This window comes from Labeo rohita, chromosome 16 (genome assembly GCF_022985175.1).
Source record: "Labeo rohita strain BAU-BD-2019 chromosome 16, IGBB_LRoh.1.0, whole genome shotgun sequence".
Taxonomy (NCBI): domain Eukaryota; kingdom Metazoa; phylum Chordata; class Actinopteri; order Cypriniformes; family Cyprinidae; genus Labeo; species Labeo rohita.
Window position 1 is genome coordinate 21,702,055 of NC_066884.1, and position 12,200 is coordinate 21,714,254.

General features: G+C 36.8%; 1 protein-coding gene across 1 annotated transcript; it reads left to right on the forward strand.

The window, feature by feature from the left end:
• Window positions 1-232: 232 nt before the first annotated feature.
• Window positions 233-11,841, forward strand: gnl1 (guanine nucleotide binding protein-like 1). The gene is made up of 12 exons (XM_051131669.1): window positions 233-442; window positions 2,549-2,702; window positions 2,820-2,956; window positions 4,467-4,618; window positions 5,756-5,827; window positions 6,400-6,592; window positions 6,694-6,792; window positions 6,878-7,060; window positions 7,591-7,769; window positions 7,875-8,049; window positions 8,481-8,621; window positions 8,769-11,841. Exons 1-12 carry the CDS (start codon window positions 370-372, stop codon window positions 9,032-9,034), a joined length of 1,824 nt encoding a protein of 607 aa, XP_050987626.1. The 5' UTR covers window positions 233-369; the 3' UTR covers window positions 9,035-11,841.
• Window positions 11,842-12,200: the final 359 nt, after the last annotated feature.

Sequence of the window (12,200 nt, forward strand, 5' to 3'; positions counted from 1 at the left end):
TTAGATATTTATAGGTTTGGCCTCCATATATAATCGTCAGTTTCATTTCTGGGAGAGACTGCACCACTAGTCACAAAAACGGGGGTCAGAATTTCTTACTACTTTATCCTTTTATTCATAAACAGTAGCGACCGGAGGTAGTAAAAAAAAAAAAAGAGAACAACTGACTAAAAGTTGATCAAATGCATTTCTGACGCGTAGTGTTTAATCCTTGAAAGTCATAATGGTAGCGTCCACCCCATCAGGGGGCGGTCTCACAGAAAAGTCCATGCGAGTAACGGAGAAACTTCACGAATGTAAATAATAAGCGAACAAGGAGGATACGTCCTCGCACTTTCTTTCTATTTCCATCTTTTGACTAATGCGAACATGCCACGCAGAAAGCCTTTTAGTAACAAACAGAAAAAGAAGCAGCTCCAGACGAAACGCGAGAAAAAGAGAGGTGGGTAACTAACGTTAGCTTAGCTGAGTTAGCCCGCGACCCGTTTGCAGACGTGCTACATTAGCCACGTGACGCATTGTTTTATGATTTATATATTTTAGTGTGCAGTCATGTGAGCAGGTTCCCTCATGGTAGAGCATTAATTGAGGTATTACGTTGCTGTAACTACTTTGTTTGCTAAGTTTCTGTGGGTGTGCGTGAAACCAAACTTGACATGCACAAAGCAGCGCGTTGCTGTCATTTTAATTCGTGGTTGTGAATATGAAAGAACGCTGAATTTAATGTCGATCGACAGTATAAATCCATTAACTTGATATGAAGGTTGTATGCAGTAAACAACTGCTGACAGGTCGACCGTCACACACCCGAGCAGTTAATTTTCTATGTGGACCATATTTCGATTATGATTTGTCAACAGTGAATTAATGGTGAGAGGAGGTGATTATGATACGCATTTTGAGCAGCTTTTGTTTTGCTGTAGCTGGCGCTTGTGTTATGCGGTATGTAAGTGCGCAGACTCGGCGTGAAGTTACGTAACACAAAAACAAAGCGATCAATGCACACTGAAGCAGGCTGAATTAACTGCTGTTCGCCTACAGTTTTGTAAGTATTCGGGTCCAGTACACAGCAAAACAAGCCAAAATAGGTGCAGATGAACTGGTGGAAGCGTTAAAGGAATAATTATGCCATCAGTGTAAAGCACACTGCAATATTCTCATAGAAACTGTAATGACAACAGAGTGTTCATTATGGAGGGATATGACTGGTTTCTGAAGGTCTTAAAAAGTGTGCTTCACAAATTAAGGCCTTCAAAAGTCTTAAATCAGAGCACAGGTTTTAATTTTGTAATGTCTTGGCATCAAATATTGCAAGCACTGAAAAAAAAAAGAAATATCCTCTGTATTTTTGATTTGTTTTACAGTAGAAAATCAAAACAGTTCAAATCAAAAAAGGTTACTTAAATGCTTAAAATGAGAACAAACATCTGTAAGGATATAATTTTTCTCGCCCATGTGTTTCCCTTTGAATTAAGTCAATCTTTAGACATTTTTGCAGAGTTATTTTTAATTTTTTTGTAATTTTGTCTACTTATATTTGTAAAATTAATTAAAAAGCAATGGAGATCTGTTGGAAGTTGTATTTTCAAACTTTGAAGCATCGCTATTGAATACATTTGCATTTAGAGAGTCTGTTGACTTATTGTGTTCCTTTCAATTTTTTACTTATATGTGACCCTGGATCACAAAACCAGTCGTAAGGGTCTGTTTTTATAGCGAAATAAAATACCTGAAAGCTAATAAATAAGCTTTCCATTGATGTATGGCTTGTTAGGATAGGACAATATTTGGCTGAGATACAACTATTTGAAAATCAGGAATCTGAGGGTGTAGAAAAATCAAGATATTGAGAAAATCACTCTAAAAGAAGTTCTTAGCAATGCATATTACTAATCAAAAATTGTGTTTTGATATATTTAGGGTAGAAAATTTACAAAATGCCTTCATGGAACATGATCTTTACTTAATATCCTAATGATTTTTGGCATAAAAGAAAATCGATAATTTTGAGCCATACAATGTATTGTTGGCTATTGCTACAAATATTCCTGTGCTACTTATGACTGATTTTGTGGTCCAGGGTCACCTATTTTCTTTACTTGGTCTTAAAAAGTCTTAAATTTACCTTCAGAAAATCTGCGGAAACACTGGAATGGACATACAGGATGAAAATACAGAAAATAGTGTATAATTCAAAAACAAACAAAAAAAAGCTTTTGGAGTCTTGTTCAAAACAGAATACACTTTTTAAAGTTTGTGTGTACTTACTTAAACATATTTTAGTGGCAAATTTGTATTTAAAAGTGAACTAAACCTGAGAAAAAAATCTTTAAAAACCACCCTTTGGAAACGTTCTCATTTGTAAAACTGGTATTAAAATAAAGTAAACAAAGGTTTTTTTAAAATGTAAAAATGCAGAAAGTTTTCTGTGAGGGTTAGGATCAGGTTATAAAATCAATAACTATCTGTATGTGAAAAAACAATAAAGTCTATGTAATGTCCCCATTTAGATAGCTGCGTAAACATGTCTGTCTCTGTGTGTGTGCAGGAGAAACTGGTTCAAGTCACAGTAGCCGAAATGCCAGTGTGGAGAGAGGGCCTGGCAGAGACAGGCAGTCGGATACATCAGACAGCGAGACGACAGACATCAGGAGGATCAACCATCAGCCTGGCACCAGAGACAGCAGATATGACCCCAACAGGTGAGTCGGGACAGGTGAAACAGTCACTCCAGCCTTGTCTTATTAATTTAACATGAGATATTTTGGCAGGGGCATGTATCGTCCTGTTTGTTAATCTTATAATGGCTTGTTTTGCAGATTCCGTCTGCACTTTGAAAAGGAGAGCAAGGAGGAAGTGGAGAAGAGGAAGAAAATAGCGAGGGAGAAAATCCTAAAACCGGTGGCAGAAAAGGAAATGGAGATTGATATGAATCAGATCTACCCAGAAGATAAAGGTATTTATACTACTGTGTAACTTAAAAGGATAGTTGACCCAAAAATAAAATGACCCCATGATTTAGTCACCCTCAAGCCATCCTAGGTGTATATGACTTTCTTCTTTCAAGCGAATATGATCAGAGTTACATTAAAAATGTTCAGCCTCTTTCAAAATTTAGAATGGCAGTGAATGGGTGTTGAGATTTTGAAGTCCAAAAAGTGCATCCACCAGTCTTAAAAAGTAGTCCACACACCTCCGGGGGGTTAATAAAGACTTTCTGAAGCAAATCTTGCGTTTATGTAAATATACAGTTTATAAATCGTATGGGTTTGGAACGACATGGGGGTAAGTGATTAATGACAAAAAAATAATTTTGGGGTGGAGTAACCCTTTAAGAAGACCTTTAGTAACACACGGGAGCCATGTGGAGTACTTATATGATGAATGGATGTGTTTTATTGGACTTCAAAAAACCAACAGCCATTCACTGCCATTATAAAGTTTGGAAGAGCCAGGGTATTTTTTAATATAAGATTATATTCATCTGAAAGAAGAAAGTCATATACACCTAGGATGGCTTAAGGGTGAGTAAATCATGGAGTAATTTTCAGTTCAGTAATTTTCACCCTTTGAAGTGGTGACGTAATGTTATGATAATAGACTTTACATTTGGGTGAATTTTCACAAAACTAGCCAGAATGTCACCTTCACAATTACACCATCAGATGCTGCAGCATCTGTGTCAAATAAAAAAATGCATAGTATGACTTTGCTGTCAAATAGACGAGTCAATGAATTGTTAAAAATGCTGAGTCTGTTTACAACCATTTGCTGTAAATGAGAAAAGGAGATGTGTTTGTAATATTAAAATTCTGCACTGTTTGACCTAAACAACTGAAAAATGGAACACTAAAATATAACATATATTCAAACTCCTGTTCAAAATTCTGGGGTTGATTACATTTCTTTTATGTTTATCAAAAAGTCTTATATGCACACCAAGGTTGCATGTTTTTTTTTTATTAAAATTACAGAAAAATGGTAGTATTGTGAAGTAATATTACAATTTACAATAGCTTTTCTCCATTTAAATATATTTTGAAAATGCAATATAATCCTGTTAAGGCAAAAGCTGAATTTTCAGCATCATTACTCCTGTTTTTAGTGTCACATGATCCTTCAGAAATCAATATGCTGATTTTATGCTCAAAACAAATCTTAGTATTTATAGGAATGTTGAAAAAGTTTAATATTGCTTAATATTTTTTTGAAAATCATGATACATTTTTCAGGATTTTTTTATGAATATAAAAGTTCAAAAGAACAGCATTTATTTGAAGATGAAAACCTTTGTAACATTATAAATGTCTGTTTAATCATTTGATGATCTTGATGAATTTTTGATGAAGTATTCATCAAACTCACCTGAAACTACAAAAATAACTATTTTGATTTTTACTATTTTTCTATTTTGGTCCATGTTGTTATATCTTTCTTCATTTCACTTTCATTTTGTCTAATAACAGGCCTAGATTTCCCACGGCGGCCCTCGTGGCATTACAACATGCGGCGAGAGGAGTTACTGCGGAAAGAGGAGAAGTCATTTCTGGAGTATCTAGAGGCTCTTCACTCCAAGAACCCACCCGGTACCCTCAGCCACTTTGAGCACAATCTTGAGGTGAGGCATGTTCTGTTACAAAACACACAGCTGAAGTACTTTGAAAAATCATTTTTATCAGCAACCAGAATTTGATCACTGCTGAGTCAATAGCTATAATGAAACCGCTTTTTTTAAAGCGCTTGAGCATCTGTTTGGCCAGGCAGTGCTGGAGGCAAATTCTGTTAAGTGTTCACATTCACTGGTTTATGAGCCGTTGTTTTTCTCAAGCTATGTGAGACATAAAACGGTTGTTTGCTTAGTGCAACAGGAGCAATAGTCAAGCTTTTTCAACAGTTAAAGGCATGTTTAGTTTATTAAAAGAGGCTTTGTGATTTTTGTTTGTTTTTAATAGCCTGCAGAAAACAAAAGCACTACAATATGTGACCCTGGACCACAAAAAGTCTTAAGTAGCACGGGTATATTTGTAGCAATAGCCAAAAATACGTTGTTTTGGTCAGAATTATCAATTTTTCTTTTATGCCAAAAATCATTAGGATATTAAGAAAAGATCATGTTCCATGAAGATATTTTGTAAATTTCCCACCATAAATATATAAAAAATTAACAACTTTAAAGGTGATTTGTGTTTTTTTTTTTTTGCATCCTCAGATTCCAGATTTTCAAATAGTTGTATCTCGACCAAATATTGTCCTATCCTAACAAACCATGCATCAATGAAAAAGCATATTTATTCAGCTTTTTAGATTTAAAAATGTACTTTTATGACTGGTTTTGTGGTCCAGGGTCACATATTGTGCAGATAATTTTAAAACAAACAAGCTTTGTTTCAAAGAACTCATAAACTTGCATCTCAATTTTTCAACCACTTAGCTAAGCAAAGTATTGGATCACAGTGAATTCATTGTTATTAACATTCTCCAATTTTCAGATACTTTTGCATTAATGTAGCTAAAGGAGACCATAAAATGCCTGAGCCAAAAACCTTTCAAGTCATTATTTTACCTAAAGTGGGCCAAAGGTCCACAAACAAGTAGGCTAATCCAAAAGAATGTGAATAACAGATTAAGGGTTCATTACTGAAATTCAGACAGCCTAAATAGTGCTCTTTCAAATAACAGATACGTAAAAATTTTTTTTTTTTTTTTTTTTTTTTTTTTTTTTTTTTTTACTACTGACTGATTGACTCTCTTTCAGACATGGAGGCAGCTGTGGAGAGTAATGGAGATGTCTGATGTCATTCTCCTCATAGTGGATATCAGACACCCAGTGAGTGTGCGACTGTAACGCCTGTTGAAACTTTTAGCAGTTTTCAAAAGATCATCAAAATTGCATAGCATTACACTAAATGTGGCGAGTGTCAAATTATGCAAACTGAAGTAATAAAATCCCCACTAGGTGGGGCCAGAGATTCTATCACATTTAATCTCAGAAAACAGCATTTTTGTATTGTGTTATACATATTAAAGGGTTAGTTCACCCAAAAATGAAAAATCTGCCATTAATTTCTCACCCTCCTGTCGTTCCAAACCTGTACGACCTTCATTAGTCTTCAGAACACAAATTAAGATATTTTTCCATTGCGATTGAACCACTGATGTCACAATTTTATTGATGTCCTTACTACCTTTTTGGGCCTTGAATGTGGTAGTTGCATTGCTGTCTATGCAGGGTCAGAAAGCTCTCGGATTTCATCAAAAATATCTTAATTTGTGTTTCGAAGATGAGCGAAGATCTTACAGGTTTGGAACAACATGAGGGTGAGTAATTAATGACAGAATTTTCATTTTTGGGTGAACTATCCCTTTAAGCAAAACAAAACATTATCTCTCTGTCTGTAGGTGCTGCAGTTTCCTCCTGCTCTGTATCACTACATCACCAGTGAGTTAAAGAAGTACATCATCCTGGTGCTCAATAAGGTGGACTTGTGCCCCCCTCCGCTGGTGTTAGCATGGAAACACTACCTGACTAAACAGTTCCCACACCTGCACTGTATTTGCTTCACCTCACAGCCAGGACAACCCTACAGTACACGTAAGAGAGAGTTTCCGGTATCAGTGCTTTCATATAATTGAACAAAATAGACAAGAAATAACAAAATAGACAAAAACGTCCTCCTTCTTTACTATCTGCAGTTCTACAGAAGAAGAGGATGAGGAAGAAAGTAGGATGGAATCAGGCTGGAGGCCCAATTCACATCATGAGAGCATGTCAGGAGATCACAGCAGGAAGAGGTTAGACAACTTCCTCCCAGACAGCAAATTATCAGCACTGGAACACAGGGGAGTATTAACTGATAATGATGGTTATTGTTTATAGTGGATTTGAGTAGCTGGGAGAAGAAGATCCAGAGGGATGCTGTTGCCGTGGGAACAGAGGGGGATCAGGCTGATGATGGATCGGAATCTGTGTTGATGGAGCATCACAGTGACGTTGCCATGGAGATGAACAGCCCCACACAAGAACTATATAAAGATGGTGTACTAACATTGGGCTGCATAGGTAAAAGCCTGTTTCTCTGATATTAAAGATACCATGAAACCAGAATGACAATAGGTGCATTTCCATTATAGATTTGCAAAAGTTTTAGCGATATTTTATAAATGTCAACAAGATACTATCGCGAAATGACGGTGATTCTGTTAACCAGTATTATGTGACTAAAACATAATTTTTACCTCTCGTCATGATGTTGGTAGGTTTATGTAAAGTGGAGGTCAAAAGTTTACATATACCTTGTAGAATCTGCAAAATGTTAATTATTTTACCACAATAAGGCTATGTTCACACTTGGCGTCTTTTTTTGACAAGAAAAAAGTTGACAAGGGCACTTTTTAAGTAAAAAAAAAATCTGTTTCTGAAAGTTTCCATTTCAGTTTTGCGAAATAATCCTTTTTCGAAATGACTGAAAAACATATTGTAGATAAATACCAGTTTCATATAAAAGATATATGAAGTATCTTCTCAATGTGTACATTTTAAATTCATTCATTAGTTTAAAATTCATATGGAGTTTTTTGCACTTTCTCCAGGTTTTCCTAATGTAGGCAAATCTTCAGTGCTGAACAGTCTGGTTGGCAGGAAGGTCGTGAGCGTGTCTCGAACTCCAGGTCACACAAAATATTTCCAAACGTACTACCTCACTCCCACTGTTAAACTGTGTGATTGTCCTGGGCTTGTCTTCCCTTCCCAAGTTGACAAGCAACTACAGGTAAAAACAGAATGATACTGTATCATTCATTATTATGAAAGTTAAGTCACCAAGTCTGTTTTGTTAATTCTTATGTTCATGTGTATTATTTACCTTCTCAAACAGATCCTAGCTGGTATATATCCAGTGGCCCAACTGCAGGAGCCATACAGTTCAGTAGGATACCTGTGTGAACGGACCAACTTCCTGTCTGTGTTAAAGCTGAAACATCCTGACCACAGCCCAGAAACTCCGCAAGACCCCAGCACACAGGACTGGACAGCATGGGACGTGTGTGAAGGTGTCTGTCCTGTTTTGATATTGTGTCATTTGTTTCATATTTAACATTTGACTGAAGGGAGAAAGTTGTTTTTATTGGTTTGTCTATCCACCTTATTTTTCCTGTAAGAGTGGGTGCAGCCATTTATAAATTTTATGGGTTTGGCTTCTGGCCTCATCCGTGCTTAGCTATTTTTAGCTGTTCAAAACAGTTATTTTTATTGCTTGATATTGCATATTGGTGTCTTACCATATTATCTGAATGTATTATCTTAATTATGATCACAGTGGTTTGTAGTGCAAACTGTTTTACCATTTACTGCACGTTGTTATTCTTCTTGTAATTTTTCTATAGCGGTTAATGAACCAAAAGTGTCGCCCATAGGCTTATTTCCGCGTTGAAGAATAAGGTGGATAGTCACATATGTTTTTCATTTACTTCTTATTTTTTAGCCTGGGCTGAAAGGAGAGGGTATAAAACTGCTAAGGCGGCCCGTAACGATGTCTATCGGGCAGCCAACAGTCTCCTGCGTTTAGCCATCGATGGTCGGCTGTGTCTTTGTCTGCGACCACCCGGATACACTCAGAGTAAAGGTCAGAGGTCAAACTACTACAGATTGCTTTATGTCATCCGTCACTCATGACTCGATTTAATGTGTAATTTTCACGTCTTCAAGATTTCTGTAGCACTAACTGGTAATGTTGAGTCTATTTGCTGATAAGAGGCTGATATCTCTTCAGATGAATGGGAATCACACCCAGGCCTGGCCGAGATCATTGCTATTCAGGGAAGGAAGGAAGAAGAGGAAGAGTGTGGCGACAGGGAAGATGACGAAGGCGAATCCAGCTCAGAGCTGGAGGAGGAGAACGATCGAGACGCTGATGATGATGAAGATGCTGATGGGGATGACGAAGATGATACCGTGAAGGCTGACACCGTGAAGGCGGACAGGAAGGGCCTCACTCTCAACATGTTCAGTGTGCTGGGAGAGAACGAGTGTGAGTGAGGGATGAGATCCGGGTTCATTCCATGTTCATGCATTCCAGTTTTTTATTTATCACTGATCTCCTTACGACCATCTCATTTCAATCTGCAACGTGTCAATCAAAGGACTGTATAAAGTTTTGAATTTAAACGCTACACATTTATTTTGCATTCGAGCCCTTTGTGCATTTATACAGCCCGTTGTATAGACAAAAACATTCTTTGTTCTATCTCCTTTTGCTGGTTTTGTGTTTTTCCAGTCTTTCTGTGCCTCTATATTTTCTGTGCTTTCCATCATTAGAAAATGATCAAAATGCTTTGAAAACTTTTGTACCTCCCGCATGCAGCCTTTTTCCCCTTTTTTGAGTGGGCAGAAGGAATGTCTGTACAACTGGTGATTTGTACAATCAGTGTTACTAAACAAACATTGATGAATACAATCGCTGATTCATCATCAATCTCAAAGCAGTGATGCCAAAGGTTCAGGTGAGGTCAAAGGTCACTGCTTTGACCTCAAACTGTGAGTCCCCCATGCGAATGTATTCTACCCTCAATCTCAGTACCACAAACCTCTGCATGCAGGGCAGAACCAGCCGTGTTAGAGGATAAAAGATAGAGACCAGAAACAGACTGTTGACTTGAAGATTATTCTTATGAAAAGACGTTATGGACACTCCAAGCACTTTTTAAAGCCAGAGGCAGCAACCAGCAGTCTTTTATGGATGAATACTTTAATTTCTAGGCAGATATATACGTTTATTATGCGGGCAATGAAGTGAAAGTGTTGTTTAGAGTTGCAGAGTAAATATATATGGCAAAACAAGTTCTAGACTATGCAAAGTTTACCGAGGTATCAGAAAAACTGATACAAGTGTTCCAGTTCTAAAAAAAAAAGATTGTATAACACACACTAACACAAGCCACTTGAAGATTTTGGAGTCATATTGGTTTGGACTAAAAGTGCTTTGTTAGAGAGTGGGTTGGTTTTGAAGAATTCAAGTTTGAAGTGTGCACTTTTGCTGTAGGACTATAGGACTCAGGTAATGGTGTTGATGTGCAGAGAGACCGATACAAGAGTGCTGGTTTCCTGCTTTTCAGCCTCCAGCCCTGCATGCCCTTGCTTAGGGATTTCATGTGGGCCTGTCTTTATTTGTGTGGGTGTGATGGTGTGTGGATCATTCTTTCTTTATTAAAATGTTATTATACTGACAGAAACAGCCCTCTGCAATAAAAACGTTCCCCTGACTCTTTGCCGTCATTGTTTTTGAGAACACAGATACTGATGTCTTTACAAACAGGATGTCGGAATGTAAACTAAGTACTCACCCTCATGTCGTTCTAAACCCATGAGCGCGCATCATGGTTGCAGAAAACCCCGGAGAGACAGCCTTCATGGTTAGAGAATTACACGGAGACGGTAAAATACTTACATTTAAGGAGACTGATGTCATTTTCAAAATGTTCTCCGCATATTACAAGAGCTTGTCACCCAGCGATAAGCACTGCTATTCAACAAAGTTGACGTTAGATAGTGCGCTAGTATTACAGATCCGAAACAGGGATGATGGTTTTTTGTGGGCGAAGCCTATCTGCTGACAGAAAATGATGGTTATCAAGTGGCAGTATATAGAGCTATGGAATAAAAGAATAACAAAAGGTCAATTTGATTTTATATTTCAAAATTCGGACTTTATTCTTGCAATTCCGAGATTATACCTCACAATTGTAATGAGGCAAAAAAAACTCATTCTCTCTTTTCCCCTTGGCTCAAAATAGGAGTTCATCCCACACTCCTGGCTTTTTTCCCCTCATAATTGACAAACTCACTATTTTTGAGTTAAATCGAGTCATAAAGTCTGAATTGGGAGATATAAACTTGCATTTCCAAGAAGAAAAAGTCAGAATTCTGAGATAAAATAAATGTTATGTAAAAATGTTAATATTAATAGGTTTAAATAATAGTTCATGCTGTAACTGTAGGGCTGATACAATACGTCCCCTATGAACAACATATGTGAATATTATGTAGACCTATTGTTTAAATCAAATTTATGCTTTAAAAGTAGAGTAATCATAGCAGTCTTCATCCATAGCAGTTTCATCCAAGCGTTTAGCCTGAGGTATTCAATTGAAATTATTTGCATTCCGATTTTGACATCAAAAGGCACACAAATTGTTTTTTTCGTCTTATTCCATATATTTGACCATTTACCTCTGCTTGTTACCAGTGTTTTGTTTTGTTTTTTTCTGCCACCACAATGCGCGCACAGCTTCAAGTGAGTAACTGTGACATCTACTCCAAATTGGTCTATTATAAACAATATAGCTAATGTATATTACACATTATAACAAATCCCTGCAGAAGGCGCCAGTGGTCTGTGATTGTTTTTACACTTTACTGTGCAATCTATTCCGTGTTTAATATTGACTCAACATTTCATTCAGATGTCCACCTTATCTTTAATATTTGGCCATATCTTTATGACAGAAATGCTACAGCCACTGTAAGTTCTTGAATATGTGGACATCAAAACGTGTAAACTCAAAGTGAGAGTTGAAACTTTTATTTTGATATCGTGATGAACAGTTAATAGCATATTGAGAAAGAAACTAATGTATTCTCTTGTGTTTACATAGGTTTATAAATGATTTACCTTACAAATCTGATGAAATGGTGTTTGTTGCGTTCCCAGATAAATGTTACAATAAACCCAAACTCACATGGAAATGATAACAGTTTGTATAGCAGCATTTACTGTGAACTGAGCCGCTTTGAGAAGCACGTACATAACCTACAGGCATATAAATAAAGCATATATATTTATTCAACTGAATTGTAGTGCTTTATTATGATTTTAAATGGGTTTTATACGTGGAATGTGCCACCTCCGGTATTTTGCCGATTGATTGACGCAGGCAAAATGCATTCGAGGATAGAATCAAGGAATTCCTGCAGCCCTAGTTCTTACTACCTTTCTGGGCCTTGAACGTGGTAGTTACATTGCAGCTCTCGGATTTCATCACAAATATCTTAATTTGTGTTCAGAAGATGAATAAAAGTCATATGGGTTTGGAACAACATAAGGGTGAGCAACTAATGACAGAATTTTTTATCTTTGGGTGAACTCTCTTTAAAAATCACATTGAAAACTCAACACAGTGGTCAAAATATGTCTGTTTACTACAGG